Source organism: Microplitis demolitor, chromosome 5 (genome assembly GCF_026212275.2).
Source record: "Microplitis demolitor isolate Queensland-Clemson2020A chromosome 5, iyMicDemo2.1a, whole genome shotgun sequence".
In the NCBI taxonomy this organism is placed as follows: Eukaryota; Metazoa; Arthropoda; class Insecta; order Hymenoptera; family Braconidae; genus Microplitis; species Microplitis demolitor.
The window spans coordinates 18,566,848-18,587,153 of NC_068549.1; the positions used below are offsets into that span (position 1 = coordinate 18,566,848).

At 28.6% G+C, this 20,306-nt stretch overlaps 1 protein-coding gene across 3 annotated transcripts in view; it reads left to right on the forward strand.

Moving 5' to 3' along the window:
- Positions 1-20,306, forward strand: part of LOC103569095 (acetylcholine receptor subunit alpha-like) — a 250,877-nt gene that overhangs the window by 208,663 nt on the left and 21,908 nt on the right. For all 3 annotated transcript variants that reach the window (XM_008546202.2, XM_008546203.2, XM_008546204.2), the window contains one exon: positions 14,656-14,792. In XM_008546202.2, the coding sequence (XP_008544424.1) occupies positions 14,656-14,792 (137 nt within the window). The remainder of the gene's footprint in view (positions 1-14,655; positions 14,793-20,306) is intronic.

The window sequence follows — 20,306 nt, forward strand, 5'->3', positions numbered from 1 at the left end:
TATCTCGATATATATTATTAAGAATCAATTTGGATAATCATATTTCTTCATATTTTTCTCGAATAACAATTTTAGATCTGGCCGGCAAAGTCAACAGTCTTAAAAATATTTTTTTTTTACTCTGGTAAAAAATAAATATATTTGTTATTATAAAAAAACCACTCAGTTCTTATATAAATTTATTTTAATCCATAAAATAGTTTAAAATGAAATTGAATTTTTATTCTTTTATTTTTTATGAATATGCATTATTTTTATTAATGAAAATAGAGAAAAATTGCTGTAAGCATTTTTTTTTTTTATTGTTAAAAACCATTTACAACCGACATTATTTGCATTTTTTTCCAACTCAACTTCACTACTCAGACAAGCCTCTTTTACCGTGAAACAACATGGTACAAGCGAGTGTTTCCAAGCTTGACATTAAAGAGAGGTCGAGTGTCTCTGAGTTTTTCCAATGAACCACTGAATCTCTACAGTCAAGTAAAACGTTTATTTTTCCTATTATGCACATTTTTCATTTCACGTTATTTTCATCATCATCTTTACTATTATTTTTATAAAAACAATATTAACTTCTTGCTGTGAACATTGAATATTTTGTATGTTCTCTGCGGCAATCGAAAGGTTTCTCGAGAGTTGATTAGATTTTGAAACCTATTGCTTGTGTTAGTAGTTTTTAAGTTAAAACTTAAATTAAAAAAAAAAAAAAGTAAATGTTATCTATGTTACTTCCTTGAAGAAGTTTTAAATTACATTTATCAATTTATCAATTAAAGCTGTTTATATTTATTAAGTCCATCTACTGATTTTGTGACATGCTGAAATGACGGAATCATATTTTCAAAGAAAACTACAATTATCAAATTGAAAATCTCTTAGGGCCAGATTTTCAAACCGAGATATTCATTTAAACAAAATTTGAAGAAGTGCCAATATAAGAAAAAAAAGTAACTAATGAAATAAAAGTGCTCGTTAATGAATTCTTTGACCGTGTATATTCAATTTTAACCCTTTAATGTTCGGCCTTGAATCCCCACTCTCAATTCATGTGTCTTTATCTTTAAGTGAGAAAACTATAGTCTTTTTTCTAGAGAGGGAGCTCGAAAAATAGTAGAAAGGGACGCATGGATACATTACTACAACTAAACCGTCTCTCACTCAACCGCATAACGGACTATGATTGACTCTCTCCCCTAACAACTCACACCGAGGTTCTTTGCGCTTCCAGAACATTAAAGGGTTAAGAATTTGTGTTCAAGTGTGTTTTGAAAATAATAACCTAAATTAAGGAAAAAAAAACTGGGCGTTGGTTAGCCCTGCGGGCCAGCCCCAAAACTTCACGCTGTTTTCGAGCTCAAGGACCTCAAAACGTCATCTGATGAAAACTCAAAGAAGGAATCGTCAATCATTTATTCAAATATCTATTGATTGATTCTTCCTCTTTTGATTTTTTTTTTTTTTTTTTTGAAACTGTAACATTACAAACTTCAATTATTCATACTTTTTTATGGTTACTGTATTTTTATAAATTTAATTTTTTTAGTGTCTCTCAATACATATGGGTAGAGGTGTTTTTTAAACATTTATTACAAACTATTATTATTATAACAATAAATTTACTTTGGACATAAAAAAAAAAGTTTACAGATCAATAAATTAAAGAAAAAGTAATTACGTTTATTTCGGAAATCAAATTGATTGAAAAAAAAAAAAAAAGTTAAATAAATAACAATTGAACTTTAAAAATAAAAGAAATTTATATATATTTGAAGTTACGGTACGTTTATGTGAGAAAATAAAATAAATGGTTAATTTTATGCTAACTTCGATTAATCCGTAAATTTCAATTGTAAACGCCTGAATAAATCCCTATCAGCTCACCAAAAGATCACAACAAAATAATAACAGTTTGTATTTATTTTTTTTATAGTGCGACGTTCTAGGATTATTTTAATTGAATCAATTAATTATTTAATTACACTTTATAAGCGAGACTTTGGTCATTCTGTTAAAGTAAGATTTTCTATGATGTAACGCAAGGAGATAAGTAATTTTCGCAAACACTATCGCAACTGGTAATCTTAATAGATGTCGAAGCCTGGATCCGAGCTACGGTGATGTTCACTAGGGTAACCTAAAATGCGATGTTAAATGATTTGCAATGTCCTGGATCGAGAGACTCGAAAACAAACAGTTACTCTTGAAACTTCATTGAGGCCGTCTATTCTAATTTCAATAAATTAATTGGCCTATAGATGAATACAACTTTTTTTTCGTTTGTTATGTTCTGGCTTTAAATATATCGTAACGAATGTGAAACTGATGTTTTAAAATATTTGAATAACTAGAAAACAAATGCCTTCTTCTCTTGTCTTATAGATGCGCGACTAGAGTCAGTCAGTCATATATTGACAGCATAACAGCATACATCTGTATTCAATAAACTGTATCTTTGATTGCCTTTCTTTTACTGCTGTTAATTGTGGTGTTCTTATTTCTATCATAAGTGTGTTATCATTATAGTATAAGTGATATTAATTTATAAGTTACTAATTACTACGACATTTAAATAAAAACCTTAGAACTATTATTTTGGCAATGTACAATAAAACTTTGGTCACTCTGATGAAGAAAAATTTTTCAACAGATTAACTAAAGCAGATAAGCGATTTTCGCGAACACTGTCGTAGCCTGTAGTCTAAATTCATGACGAAGCATGAGACTTGGGCGTCGACGACGTAGTAATTTATAATTTTATAATTTTTTTGCATTGGATCTGCAGAGACAGAACGGGCAAATCTGCATATATAAAACATATATTTATATATATATTGCATATATGCGACATATTCCAGATTTGTCCGGATATATATTTTTTCGTATGGGATTTAAGTCACCGGACCAAGTTCCGGTCAGTCAGACTCAACCCTTCATTCTATTAATTAAAACATACCTAAATTTATTGAATTTGGTGTACCATATATTACATAACCCTTATCAAATATTTAAAGCAAAGCATCACTAATAATCGACGACGGACACGCCTGGGGCCTATAGACACCTTAATGATGTCAAACCTGAACATTCAAATTAATAATATAAATTTATTTATTTTTTTTAATTAATCTGGAGTAATACCCTAGAATGTAACACGTGTTTATTTTATGGCGCTTTAGTTTTTTTTTTAGTTCCTTCGGAACCTTGTTTATTTTTGAGTCATATTATAAAGACTTTTTTTTTTTTAATTTGGAAGAATCAATAAAAAACGAAAAAAAAAAAAAAAGAATAACATTTTATTGAATTTGAACAGCCACAGCTCGGATCGTAAGTAGAAAAGAAAGCAAGAAAAGTTGATTTTTTACTCACATTTATTTTTTTTTATTTTAAAAATAAATTTCTATTTACAGAAATAATAAATAACATAGATTCAATAAACAGCGAGTAAATTTAACACAATTATAGTGTAATCTTCTTATGTTATTATATATCAATACAAAGTTTGAATTAACTGTATACTTTTTGTGCTGTATATTTATCTTTTTCGCTTTCCTACCTTTCTCCCTTATTGCTGCCTCCAATGTATACGGAAATAGAGAAGAAAAATTGTGCTGTCTTTGGTAAAGCCTGAAGCTTGCAAGTGGTAGGTGTGTATCAGCAATAAGATGTACACTCACTTCTGTGACTGTGAGGGTGTGGACCCGATACTTGAAATTAATAACCGCGAAACGTGTGACCTGCAGCGACAGCTTCTATACCACTCGGAAAATAATAAAAGCTCGTGCGAATTCAATGGCATTTCTGTTTCACTTTTTATTTTTTTTTCTCGACTTATTTCCTATCTTGTATCTTCGCCGTTTTACTTCTCATACAATACTCTTTTTATTTCTTTCTCTTGTTTATCTTTCTCTACGATCCTTGCGCGTTATAATGTAATAAAGAAACCTCACGTACTACCAACGTCAAATGTGAAAAGTAGCAAAGCTTCATCTGTGTCCTTCAATCATTATTTTTTTATTTCAACCATAGTGATTAAATTTTTAATGTAATTGAACATCTTTATTTATATTTTTATTTATAATTAACTAATTTTTTTTTAGTATCAATTAGCTATTCATTTTTAAACGAGGACTAAACATAACCCCAGTTTGACAGACCGCTAATCAAATTTAAAATCAGTAACCTTTCTTAACATCGATACTGCCATTGTAATACGTCGTATCCCACAAAATTTGACATTTTCACTTTTTTTTAAAAATGGAATCATTGTAACAATGTGCAGCTTATGTCAAAATTTTAGAGGTCAAATTGTTTATTTAGTATTTTTAAATAAATACTCGAAAATGTCGTATCCCACGCGCAGACTTTCGCGCATTCTAATATGTCGTATCCCACATTCGTATAGGTTAAGTCACGCTTAACATTTTTAATTTTAAGTTAATTTTAAGGAAGCAATTAACGACATGAGTAAGAAGGAAATGATGCACAATTTTTTACTCTTCTTACAGCATATAATTCAAAATTATTTATTCTCTACAAATACCTGTTTTTATGAAAATAAATTTGTAGGTTATACCAATATAAACATAATATAAATAATTTTTCTTTGCCGACCGTGAAACTTTTTTATCATCTCCTGAAAAATTTCCCAAATGTGGGTTACGTCGCATTAGAAAGGCAGTATGGAGATGTTCATGTTGAAATATTAATTAATCTGAACTTTCAAAATAAGTAAAGTTTATAATATTGTCCAATCATCTATTTTTCATGAAGATATAGTTTTTTCATGTAAATAGATAAAGTCTTGTCTCAAAAGTAAAAAAAATGAGTGTACTTCTAATAGCGGTCTGTCAGACCGGGATTACCCATAGCGTGAAAATTTTTAGGGTTATCCTTTAAAGGTTAAGGTGAATCCCTTAAACGACTTTTGCCAAAAACCATTCAATACAATGTTAGCAGTTGAAATTTTTTTACTTTATATATTCTCTACCGAACATTGACGAAGCCAGTAGCTTGAAAACTAAAAACAATATACGTCGACTTCTAATATTATGTAAATATCGCAGTCGAGTCTAAAAAAATTCAACGTATCATTTATATGTATGAATTATATTTAAATAAATGAATAATAGATTTTAGTAACAATTTCGCAGGAATGGGTCCCATATTATATGGAAACAGAATTTTTTAAATATAGTTTATAATAAAAACATCCATACTATTTATGTTAACCATTTCTATATGTTTGGATTTTATGCTTGTACGATATTAAAATTGTTCCTACACGGAGAAAAAAAAACAGTTACCACTGCTGCGTAAAATAGTAATTCAGTTAATAGAATATACAAAATACAAATTATCTTGTAGATCCGTAAGGATTGCTTTGACGACAACAGTAACTGCTGTTTTCACATCAATAAGTACTGTTTCGAACTACAGTAAGTAGTGTTGAGCACATTACAGAGATAACAGTAATAGTTACTTTACTAATGTCAATCGTTAACTTTTAGGAATGTAACCACCATTTTGTGTACTTGTTTCTTTATTTTATTACAAGGTTATAAGTAGTGCGTGCTTCACTTCTATGACCATTGTCGTAGCGCAGTTATTAGCAGGCAGTCTAGTATATGGTGGGGACAACTGAATCGATTGCAGCGCTCGCTGTGGACATAATGTCGTAAAATCATGCCCTCGTTAAACATAAACGTGAAAGTTTAAGATAAAAATGGTTCATAATAGTTGTTGTGTTGTAAATTGCAGAAAAAACAATATGTCATGATTTATTAATTCAAATCCGGTTTGGATAATGATGTTCATCATTAAAAATTATTAAAAAAAAAAAATAACATTATAAGTTAGTACTGTCTCAGTTACGATTCACCAACAAATTATCATGAATTAAAATAAAAATATTCACTTCAATTTTGTTAAAAAACTCAAATTAATATTCTACTATTTTTCAACTGTTATTATTATAGCTGTCATGTATTATTTGTTCTGATTTTATCGGTTAACCTTATTCTATTCTAAAATAATAGTGTTTGATACTTATTAAAATTTTTTATACTCACTTTCTTTATCGAAATATGTGTAATTTAATTTTCTCTATAAAAAATACAATTGCACTTTTTTATTTATATCTTTATAAATTTTTATATATTGTTTTAATAACGATTTTTTATTTTTTATACTGATTTTATATATTTCTTACAATTCTCGGGCATGATTTTTTGTAACCATCAGATGTCGCTTTCGTCGCGCTCCCTGCCAATAGTCATTCCGGAGAAAGCTTGTGATTTTTTTTTCCACCGTTATTCGTTCTTCCTCGACTCCAATATTTTGAAAAAAAATATTCTGCGCATGCGCAAATCGAAATATTGTAGAAGAGGAGGAATAATTGAGGAAGGAAAAAATCTAAAATTTTCTATGGAACGACTTTATCAATGATGTCATAGTCACAATGTTAATCGTGTCAAGTATGTCTTACTATAGAATGTTCTCTCACGACACATGCGCTGTGTGATCGTTAATGTCGTTTTTATCATACTTGTCCAGAAAGTTTAACTTTCGAGCACTGCGTGGCGTTTGCAAAGGTACTGATTTCCGGAGGCTCTACCATCGTTATTTTGCAGCCGAGGCCGCAAAATGCCCCTTAACTGTACTTTTCCTTTATAACCGGACGAAAATAAACGGGACTGTAGAGAAAAGAATCATATTCTAGCTTACCGACTGACGATTTTTATTAGTTATTGGAATAGCAACGGCTCTATAACCTCGATATCTGATGAAAACTTGATTTCCGAAAATCGGGTTGCAAACAATGGCTTCCCGAATTTTTTAAAATTTACAATTCTTTTAGCGGGAATTTAAAAAAAAATATTCTTCAAGTCAAAAAAAAAATAATCACAGTCATTATTTATAAAACTCATTAGCTTATTATAAATCCTTTTAATTGGCTTCTCTGAAATAAATTTGTTTCTAAATTTAAATTAACCTTCAAATAACAGCGCCACCATAAAGAACTAAATATCTTTTGGCATTACAATACTTTACTGTTATTATTATTACTTTTTTTTTTTTACAATGCTTTTCCGAAAAATCGAAATAGCATTTTACAATTCATTGACAGTAGATATAGAGTGGAGGCTCAGTTGGTTGCTATAGAATTTATAGCATTAACAGCAAGTCCACAGAGAGACGAGAATTCAACGACACAGCGAGAAAGAGCAGGCAGAGGGTGTGCGGAGGTAGTATAGAGGAAGTTGTACAGACGACAGTTGCAAGCTCGTGTGTGTCCATTCGACAATGAACTGCACCGTTTAATGGTCTCATGCTAAACTTTCCCACGGGAGACACCTAGGCGTGACTAATCGCTGTTAGAAACAGAGGAAACTACAGACAACTACCGGATATTCGCGAGTCATCCTTTTCTATAGTAAACGTCAGATTATCGATTGTACATGAATCCTTCCGTTCACACCGGCAGTCCGATAATACTTCAAGACTATTTACATGCTCTTATATTTTTATTTTATTTTTTTTCCAAACGTCAGAAGAGATTATTTTTATTATTTTCCCAATATCACTTTTGGTGGAAGCGCAAATTAATTATCCATGATAGTATCATAAAAATAACATTCATCATAATATAGTGTCAAATATATAATCCCAAGCTCGCTCAAAAATCAGCACTTTATTTTTATTCATTTATATGCCATAAACAAATTAACTTTTTTTTTGTGTAGCTATTTTAAGGATAACGAGAATAGCGATATGTATAGTGGTGGCAGCAATCATATAGTGAATGGGACTAGAATGAGTTGCGAGGGTAACTAAACAGAACGATACTAAAGCTATGCAGATTGCTCTCTTCATAAAACTCAAATCACGCTCCATTAGATACTTCCAATCACAAGAATTTTTTTTTCCGTGTAGGCGCTACTCTGTATGTTTGTGGTTGTATGACTTGAGTATATCCCTTACGAGATATCAATATTACTCCGATCAGTGATTTTTGCAACACTGTCGGAAATGATCACTCTTGTATGCATGATCGTTAGTAGTCTGATTGATGAGTCTATAGTAAGATTGAAACACTGAATGTGATATTGGTATTGATCATGTTTTGAATAAAAAAATTCTAATCTTAAAATTGAATATTTAATCTCTATATAGATGCAGTGAAGTACAAATTGCGAATAATATCATTTGCATTTGAAGATTATTGAGATTTTTATGATGAATAGACCAGAGTCAAAAAACAAATTCCAGTTCGAACCTCAAAATACTACGTGAGGTATTTGAGGGACAAGTTGGACTTTGGAGATTAAGAACTGTGTGGAAAGTAATTCCGGTTTAGGCCTCAATGTTGTTATGGGCGATTTTATATAATAGAGGGCTAAACTGGTATAAAAAAAATTTTGCGGGGACTTCAATATCCTCATAATATAAAAAAATTTACTGCTCCAGATTTAGGCCTCAATTTCTCAAATGACGTAACCTATGTAGGTTCCCTCACTTTTTTTCGTAAGAAATAAATACTTGAGACCGAGAATCTCAAAAAAATTGACCCAAAAATAAATAATTAATTCCAAATTTGTAAAAAAATTACCGGAATCTCTATAAAGTATAACAAATGGAAATTTATATTTATTTTTATTTATATCCATTCAAAAAAAATATAATGGTTAATATGAGAAAATAGTTAACCGAAAGAAAATTTAGTATACATTTTTTCAATCAAAATACAAAAATTTATTGAGGACAAAATGTTTGATATTGTATTCTATATTATTTAAGAAGTTTAAAAAAAATTTTTTTTTTATGACCTATTAAAAATTTGTCCAGGATTATATAAACACAAATAATAATAATAATAAATTAATGAATTTATTTTATTTGACATATAAAATTTGTAAGTACTCAGATTTTTTTTCAACTCGAAAATTTTTTAAGTCCAGAAAACAATTATTTATTTTTTGAGGATTTTGAAAGCTTCGTTAAAATTTAAAACCGATGAAGAGTTTGCATTTAGACCTCATAATTCTCACTGAGGATTTAGAGTGCCAATATCGTATCATTTTTCGTCCGGTAAATAAAAGATCAAAGGAATTGAATTTTTTGAGGTCCAAACTAGAATTTGTTTTTTGACTCGGGCGACGTTTATAACAATTCAAACTATTAAGTTCATGGTTTGGCAGAGTGGCAAAAGCTTTAACCGATAAGCAGAAAGACGCAGGTTCGAGCCCCAGTACCCTTACGAAAAACATACTAATAAGCCCCATTGGAAAGTCATTAATCTTAATTAGTGTCTATTATTAATCATGATCATTATTACTCCTATTAGTAAATCTTGCAGCACTATTAGTAATGATTAGTCTTGAATAGCGTTTCATTAACGATCGTTAGTAGTTCAATTAGTGAGTCTACATCACTATTGACAGTAATACCAGTATCGATCGTGTTTACAATGAAAATGATTTCAACATAAAAGACACTCCAAAATTGAATGAGTGAAATTTAGTGAATACTCACTACTTCAAAGTGATAGTCATACTACCTATTCCAAAAAGAGATACATTCTATCACTCTGAATAAGTGAATATTCACTATTTGATGGTAAATTTCACTAACCTACTTTTAGAGAGCAGTGAAACTTCATAAATTGCTCAATCATCGTGATTAACATCTTTTGATTTGTTAAGATTATTGAGATTTTTATGATGAATTTATAGAATATCACATTAATTCTAACTATTGAGTCCATGATGCTGGCAAACTGATATGCAAAAAGAATTGAGGTTTGAGCCGCAGTAATAAAGAATAATTTTTCATCATAGAAAACTTAACAAACATAAACTAATCAATGCAAGTAGTCTAAGTACATACGATTGGATCAAAATATTTTTTATCGGATTACACCATCGATATTCAGAAATAAGTGCATTTTGCCTATGACACTAAAAACACCAAGAAGACTAAACGCACTAATAACACTAAAGTTTAGTGCACTGAGAGAAAAGTACATGGTTGTGGTAACTGGAGAGGGATGGAAATTAAAAAATAGTCATCTTAACTAATATTTCTAGTTTCTTGAACTATATCATAGTGCCCGAAACTGCTTAAAAGTAGTAGTCTTAACTAAGCATTTGTTTTGTTGTGGTTACTATTTAATAATATTTCTAAGAACTTATACTTCAGCAGGACCACAAATGTTTTAGCAATCGTACGATTATAATTTCATTAATTTAGCATCATTTAAGTCGTCGACGAATACAATTAAGGATTTTTCTTGATTATTTTTTTGTAATAAAAATAGCATTTCTTAGTCATTGTCCATTGAACTATAACACAGTTAAAACAACTAAGATATCATCATACATTTTACAGTCATATATTAGTTATCTAAACTGAGGGAAATAGTGGAGGCTTCATTGAACTATGTTTTTCATAGTTCAGAAAACCAATTTTTTCTCTCAGTGCGCGCGAAAATACTAATTCACTAATTTTTGATTAGTGTTTTTCAATAATGTCCATTAGTATTCTTTCCTAAGAGTAAGATTTGCACTTAACTGGAATTTTAAATTCTACCAGAGTCGTATCTTTCCATTTGACTTTGTACTTTCAGAAATACCAAGGAGTACTCAGCTTTCATATTTATTTTCTACATTAGTGACTACTCGTCTTTCGTCACTCCACTTCTTACTCAGATTGTCTAGCCAAGAAGTGAGATTTGCTTGTCACTGCAGCAATCTAATGAACTACAATGTCTTAAATATGAAGTAGTAGTTTTCTGAACTAATTTTCGTAGTCATTAGTACGACACGGTAGTATTAAAAACTAGTACAAAATAGTAACACCAACTATTCTTTACGAACAATTTTTAATCATATTAAAAACTACGTTTGATAGTTTGCTTGCTTATACTAATATAGGGCGTAGTCTGAGGCAACAGTGCGTCAACATAGCTTTACTGACGAGTCCGTTTATGTACTTAGGACCCTACTATCATTTATTATAGCACATTATACATATTACTCAAGTTTTGGTGGTTGATTTAACAAATCAATACATAGAAAAATATGTACATTATGGCAAATAGTGAGTGTTTGTACGGAATTTTCAAAATTACAATGAAAATACTGAAAACCAATGATAATTTATACTTAATACATAAAACTATAAATTATTGATGCTTACGCAAGACCTTATGATACAAATATACCTATAACCATTCGATACATATTTGCTGATGAAACTCGTTTCAAAGCAATATGTGTAAAATTGAATTTTAGTTTGATAAAAATAAGTGAAACCTGGATTCTGTACAATTCCGGAAATTACTGAATTACTTGAAAGAATTTCAATCTCAATTTTTCATCAAAAATAATCATGAGATCCAAGTATGAAAAAAATGAAAGACGACTCTCTTTTAATAGAAAATTTTGTTCGCTAAAAATTTTGCAGTGACCCTTTTCTTTCTCTATATGATAAACGAACATTCGTTAGGAAAAATTAGTTCTCTCTGAACGTGCATGGAAAAAACAGAATATTAAAAATCAATAAATAATAGTAAAAAGTGGAAGTTGTTATCAATAATTAGTACTACTATGTGCTTAACACAAAGTAGTTTACTAATTTTTGTAGATTTCTAAAAACTACTATTAATTATTTCAAAAACTAACTAAATATTATTACTTTTAGGTATAATACGTGATTGATTAGTGAAAATTAATTAATTTTATGGCATAATCTATTAAAAAGTAATGATTGGTCCAATTAAGAATTGCTGTCTTACTGATTTTTCCATCCGAAAATTGCAAAAGTTACTTACTTTTATTTTATAAATTCGCTATCGCTGATCAATTATTAGCTAAAAATATCATTTATCCATCATTATAAATTAATTTACAATATACATAAATCGAATAAGTGATAAATAATAAAATGAAAAATTAGTGTACTAAATACTGATTTTTTGCTCATAAAAATACCGAAAATTTTTAACTCTTATTTTATAAATTCTATCCCATTGACTAATAATTAACATAAAATGTTATTTGTTCGTTATTATAAATTAATTTATTATATAAATATATCGAATAAGTGGTAAATAATAAAATGAAAAATTTGTATACTAGATCTTTATATATTAATATGTACGTTTACTAATTTTTCGGTTCCTCATTTTTAAAATTTTTCTATGTTTATTTGAATTTAATAACTGTGGATACCAATTTATCGATTCTTTTTCATATTAATTTTAATATACGAAATTACAAATTTTTCTCTTGTATGTGTATCAAATGTAAATATAAATAATAGCTATTTTGTAATATATATAATGATCCTGGTTTGATATTAGTATCGAATATACTAATTTTAAGTCGAAAATAAACTACAAACTTAAAATTTTGAGCGTCATTTTTTTCCGTGTGATTTCACTTAGCCACGGGCACTTACGAAATTTATGATGTTTCATTTTAGTTTTATTTTTCTCATAGTAATGCTGAAAACAAAACAAATGAGATGGTATAAATATTTCATTTGACCAGGATTAAATAAAAAATAAAATCCATTCCTGTTATTATGTATATTTTTCCACTAAAATAACATTTTAACGCGTGTGATTTTTTATTTATTTTAAAATTATAATCAAATATTTCTACTATATTTCATAAACTGGAAATGACATTAATAATCGCAATTTTTTTATTCATCGTATAAATACGTAAAAAAAAAGTATTCGAGTTTCGTTAAAAAAAAAAAATTCGGACGAAAATAAATTTCATCGATTTTTTTTTTATTTATACATTTGCTCTCCATGATTGCAGAGAATGAGAATCCGTGCTTTTCTTCTTCGGATTCTTTCGACACGGATTTACTGTCCCACAAACCATTTGTCTCATTTATCAAAATAAATGGATTTACCATCCTGTAGAGATATTTATGTCTATTCTTTATCTTACATAACGTAGATTTTTACCAAAATGCCCTTACTCACATAATGGTAACTTTTTTTATTAACATAATTTTATTTTTTTTTTTGTCCAATAAATAACCTTTTTTTACTTTATTTATATCTTCATTATATCTTTACATGTCTGTTCCTCTCCTCAATTCACTTTTACCTGGTTATCATTCGTCTCGTCTTACACTCCTTCATCCCTCAAGCAATAAATTCAAATTTTTTTTAACTCAATGGCGTCTAACTTCAATCTGGATCCTTAGATTTTTTTCTCACGTAAATCTTTCGGCAATTTTCAGTCATCCATTTTCGAAAATTAACCACTGAATTTACATTTCTTATAAATATATTATAATATCAAAAACAATACTACTTTTAATATTCTTTCAATTTATATTTTCATATATTTTGCATGTCATATAGTATCTTATACTGACTACCTGATGAAAAAAGATTTTTTATAACTGTATACAGTTATATATGAAATATATATAATTGGATAGAGGTGATGCATAATTTTATAAAATTTTTATATAATTATATACAATCGTATATAACTCTATATAAAAATGCAAAAAAGAATAATAAAATTATATACACACACGTGTATATTTATATAAAATTATATAGAATTGTATATAATTATATACAATCTATATGAATACAGTATGTAATTATATACAGATGTATATATTTGTATACAATTCTACAGAATTGTATATGAATATATATAATCTATACGAATACAGTATTTAATTATATACAAATGTATATATTTGTATACAACTCTACAGAATTGTATATAATTATATATAATCTATACAAATACAGTATGTAATTATATACAAATGTATATATTTGTATACAATTCTACAGAATTGTATATAATTATATATAATCTATACGAAAACATTATGTGATTATATACAAATTACACACAAATTATATATAAATAAGATATAATTATGTACGATTGTATACAAATGGATCGGGCCATTTTTTCTATCCAGTTTATATATAATTTTATACAACTGTATAAAACCTTTTATCATCGGGTAGTTGATATTTTTGTAGTATGCCATATTGTTAAATAGTATATTACACACCTACACCAGAAAGTTTAAATTTTCGTTATGTTTAAGGGAAGAATGGGGCATGCGCTAATTTTGATCATTTTTTTCTCACAAAAGAAAAGAATGATTTTCTCCCTTTAAACAGGGCAGGAATTGAAACTTTTGGGTAAAAATCTGCTGAAAGTGTATATTACACACCAAGTGCGAAAAGTAGGGCATTTCAACTCGTGTGTATAATTGCCCATCCCAGCTTAAGGTAAGGGTAGCAAATACGCAAATTAGCATGTCCTACTTTCCCCAGTGATGTGTATACTATTTTTCACCGTACCTATACTGAAGTTTAAATTCCTGCCCAGTTTAGAGGGAAAAAATCGTTCTTTTCTTTAATAAGAAAACAAATGATAAATATTTGCGCATGCGCCATTCTTCTCACAGAGGCGAAAATTTAACCTTTTAGGTGCAGGTCGTAAAAAATCATATACACACCAAGGAGGAAGATAGGTCGGGTAGGCAATTATATACGTGGGATGAAATGTCCTACTTTCCTTCCTTGGTGTGTAATGGACTATATTGCTTTTCGCCTACAGAACACATAATAATAATCTGTTGTTTCAGGTAACGTTATCAATATCAATCCTCATCAGTCTTCACGTGTTCTTTTTACTGGTTGTCGAGATTATACCGCCAACTTCTCTGGTCGTACCACTACTCGGGAAGTACCTGATATTTGCTATGATACTTGTCTCCATTAGGTAAGTCCACTAAATTTTGCTTTATCTCAAAATAAATATAAAAGGGACTCTGAAGCTATAAAATAAATAAAAATAAAAGTTTCCTAAGTTATATAAATTTATTAAATTATATGAAAATAAAAGTTTTTCAAACAATCTTACATTTCTCACGACTCACAAGAGACAAGAGTCTTATTTTAACAGTAGACTTTGCGTTATCATTGAGTCAAGTGTCTTTAGAATTGAGAGGTAGACTCTGAAGATTTCAATTAAGTTGAAAAGTCAAGTATTGTTTTAAAAAATATTGAGATCGTTACAGATAGAAATGTCGAACATATCTTAATAGTCACTTGCTGATGCAAACAACATAATTACTAATTCTAGTGTCTATTATAAATAAATTAAAAATTTATGCAGAAAATAATATTGAATCGCATAATTAATCAGAAGTGACAGATGTAGTAGGTTATAAAAAATAAAGAAAAAAAAAATTCAACATTTGGCGTATATTGGATACAGATGCAAATGAGAAAATCGTTCGAAATAGGGTAGTTGATAGTGGAACAGAGATTGGCGTGGTTTCCAGCTTCACGAATCGTGTTGTGGGTAGGACGAGCTTGAAATAGAAATTGCATCTAGTTAAACTCGCGCCATTTGTAGTATAGGGGAACGCCATCATTACAGAACTACCGTCTACTTCTTTATCTCTCTTGTTCTGTACTAGATTTTTTTATCCCTTTTCTTGTTTCAATTCCTTACTATGGTTACGAAAATAAAACTACTGTCGAGAATAATCTTTTCCTTCTCTTCTCTGCTTGAGACTATCTGCAGGTGTTGTGGTTTCGTCGCCTAGACCACAAAGTCCAGATGATGTAAATTCAGGAATAGTACTATGCAACACACTTTTTTTTCTTTCTTATAAATTTTTTCAAGTTAATTTTTTATAGAAACATTTATATTGCAATGAGTCTCATGACGTTACTTTCAGAAGATTTTGACGTAACAGACTAACATTCCGTTCGGTAAAATTGAAAATTATCATTCACTCCGAAGTTTATGCATCTGTATATTATATCTTAGGGTGGTTCATTTCTGAGCAACATTTTTGTTGGGTAACTTCAAAAAGTAATAGCCAGTAGTAAAATAAGAAAAAATTCTGTCATTTACAAACTTAGCTCATCGAAAATTTTTTTTTCCCATTTGAATAATACTGAAAAAATTTTTCTTGATTCAACATTAATTTTATGTACCTAAAAATGAAAAATTCTAATACACATATGTACATATATATAATTTAAGAGTTGAAACAAGAATACTTTATTAATAGTACATTACTATAATAATAATAATACAAGGTTAAATTAAATACAGGTGAATTATTAACATTAAGGCAGTATTCTACTTTGAGCGCTCGAATAAAAGGCAATGTTTAATGAATTTTTAATGAGAAAATGAATAAAGATATGCATGTAGGGTTTGTTAAGCTTAATAAATACACTATTGAAATACATGTAAAAAAATTTTGTTATGTATTTTATACACTTTTAACATACAAAAACATCATTCGAATACAACTTCTCGATTAGTAGGTGGGTATGCGCTTGTTGTTAAAATTTTAAAAATAGACAATGTCAAACCGAAAATTTCTGAATTTTTAGATTCAATATATCAGTAGCAACCGAGTGAACTAGGATTTTTAGTGTACATGCAAAAATAACAAAATGGCCGCGAAAAAAAGAAGATTGCTTTATTTTCAGTAAATGAACCTTAATGAAACGTCATGAGTACTCTCTAAATCTGAAACAGTGACAATTTACTGGTTCACAGTTATAAGTATACCTGTGGTATACTTATAGCTGTAAAATAGGGCTTATACACTGTTTTTCAGTGATTTTCACTGTTTCAGATTAAAAGAGTAAACAATATTGGATTCATAAATTAATAACGTCAGATAGATCGGATCGGCTATAAAACAATTATTGGCTTAATATGATATTTTTATTACTTTGCAAATTTCAATAATCATAATATAGGCTGCAGTATGGAAAAACAAGGATCTCAGCTCTAATCATAGCTTCATAGAATTTTAAATTTATTTGGGAATATACATAAACCATTGAAAAGAGCAATATAAGCACTGAATAGTTTTTCACTTTTTTCTGGTAATGATTACTTTGTTTGTTCGAAAACTCGAGGGTATAGTACTTAGTAGTGTACTACATGAAGAGAATAATTCCTGCGCCATTTGGGTCACATTTCCGTGTGACAAGTTATTGCTGCTACTTTTTTTTTGTTCGTAGTGTTGATACTCCGAACTATAGAAAATTTCCGCTGCTATAGAATGGGACTAATTACTTGACAACATTCGAATAATTACCATGCATTTTTCTATGGAAATCTTTTCACGTTCGGATTCAAAAGATATTATAATTAATCGCACTATGTATAAGTTTTGGATTATATTTTTACCATGTGTTTTTATACATCAAAGAATAATATTTTATATTATAATTTTGAAGGAAATACTTTTTTTTTTTTAGAAATACAAGTAAAAAAATCTGAGTTTTCCTTTTTTGTAGTTGAGCTTTCTTATATTTCTTTCCTTTTCGTGAGGATTTACCCTTGGCGTGATAGTATAGAGCAAAGATAGGTGAGCTTTTACATGTTCTTCGTAAGCCAAGTGGAAATTTTCGTACTCATCTGTTTTGCTGGTCTCATTCTCGTCCCTCCGGCAAATCGGATAGTAAAAGCTTGCTTGGTGAATGTCTTTCTGTGTATACGAATCATTTCCCTCAGGGATTTTACTGTTTTAGTATGTCTCATGAAAATGGTGTGTATATTACAAAATATAAAAAAAGCCGCTAACAAAAAATTGAAAATTCATTGTTGCGGCTATCACGATATCTAGATTAAACTTACTCCATAAAAAACATATTTTTCAGGTTTTTAGTTTTAAAAATGCATATTTTTACAATAAATTAGTAATCGGAAGCTTAGAATTTACATTCAAAATTTTTTTTGTTTTATGAATAAAATGTTCGATAAAATAAAATAACTTTCGGAAAAACGGGAGCAAGATTATACACGATAGTTAAAATTAATAAATTGTCATCGTGATCAACAAAAAGAAAAAAACTTTAAGGCCATATTCGGACACTTTCAAAATTGAAATAAAATGGTTTGTAAAAAACACAATGAGATAATTAATTTTCAAAATGTGTATTGGCAGGGAGTCTATTATATGGTGGGGAGAACTGAATCGATTGCAGTGCTCGTTGTGGACACAATTTCGCAGAATCATGCTCTTGTTGAACATAAACGTGAAAGTTTAAGATAAAAATGGTTCATAATAGTTGTTGTGTTGTAAATTGCAGGAAAAATAATATGTCATGATTTATTAATTCAAATCCGGTTTGGATAATGATGTTCATCATTAAAAATTATTTAAAAAAAAAATAACATTATAAGTTAGTACTGTCTCAGTTACGATTCACCAACAAATTATCATGAATTAAAATAAAAATATTCACTTCAATTTTGTTAAAAAACTCAAATTAATATTCTACTATTTTTCAACTTTTATTATTATAGCTGTCATGTATTATTTGTTCTGATTTTATCGGTTAACCTTATTCTATTCTAAGATAATAGTGTTTGATACTTATTAAAATTTTTTACACTCACTTTCTTTATCGAAATATGTGTAATTTAATTTTCTCTATCAAAAATACAATTGCACTTTTTTATTTATATCCTTATAAATTTTTATATATTGTTTTAATAACGATTTTTTAATTTTTATACTGATTTTATATATTTCTTACAATTCTCGGGCATGATTTTTTGTAACCATCAGATGTCGCTTTTGTCCCACTCCCTACTAATAAAGATTCTTTTATAGGACCGTTACAATAGAAACTTTATTTTATAATTTTTCATTAATTAAAATATACAAAAGTGATGCAGTGGCTACAAATGGAACTTTTACCCTATAAATTGTGTTTTAGAAAAAAAGTTATTAAATGAAAAAAAGTAATAAATTTAATTATTACGAGCGTATAAAATTGAAAAGATCAATAAAATATTCGTCTCGTAAGAGTTTTCGTTTATATTTGAATATGAAAATCCTTATTCAACAGCTTTCATATTTTACTCAGTTGATGGTATTTATTTCAATAAAAAAACTCTCGATGCATTTCTCTCGTCGTTAATTTCCCAAGAGTAATTGGTAGTTGCTTGGTGAATAAACGTGTCGACGCATGATTAAACAGTCAACTTTTGTCTGCGTACATTTATAAATTATTAATAATACGGATGATATCCACATGAACCAAAGTAACTAAATTTGAATTAAAAAAGAAAAATTAATTATCAAACGGATTTTGTTATAAGCATATATTTAACTAAAGTACACGATAAAAAAAAAAAAAAATATTGTAGATTCACACTACTCCAGTGTTATAAAGCTATCGATATTTAATTTAACCCCGACAACATTGTTAAAATAACGGTGGTAGCGGGGATAAAATTTTTTCCGATATTAAGAGGTGTAAAAAAAAAGAGGTTAATTTTTGAATTATCGGAAATCTAATCGTATTTCAAATACAAAAAAAATTAGTGTTGTTTTAAAAACCAATGATATGAGAGATTTACCGATATATGGAGCAATGTAAGAATATTTGTTCACAACTACATAGTAATGGTATTTTATAAAATATAGGAAACAGATGTTTATGATTCAAGTCTCTTTGCCAACTTAATTAGGACATAAATATAATTAAATCATCAATAACTAGTTTATCATCTTTAAAACAGTTATCCCGGGTCCCTGATTCAAAAAAATGATTCGGAATAATTCAAAACGATTCGAAATGATTTGAAACAATTGGGATTGACTAATAAATAGATATACACTTATCATGCAGCGAATCATTTTTCTCAATTAGGAGTTGAAAATAAAACTTTATTCAAGTTCGCATTGACTTATTTTCTTTTGAAGTTATCGATTTACCGCCGACTTTCCTACAAAATCTCGATTTTTTTGAAAAATTAAATTTTTGTCAACTTTTAGATCGTTTTTCATCTTAGTTTCAACTTATTCGTCACTTCGAGCACGACAGTCATTCGGCTTTATTTTGACTTGATCAACCAAGTCAAAAACAAGCAGTATTATTTACACTGAAAAAAAGATTTATTTGAGCCAAAGATATCGTATATTTGGATATGGCCAAATAAATATTTAATTGTGAGAAAGATATAATGTATTTGAGTAGTTTAATTGCGTGAAATAAGTGATTTATTTGTGTCAAAGAAATGATCCAGTAGCTACAAATAAATAAGGTATTCAAATATATGTATAGTGCCGCCAAATTTTAAGTTACTTGTCACAAATTTAATATCTTTACCATAAATATATCAATTACTTACCTCAAATAAATGATATATTTCTATCAAATTATAAAATTATTTGAATCAACTGTCATATTTAATTGTACCAAATATATTTATTTGTGATTAAGGAATATTTGAAAAAAA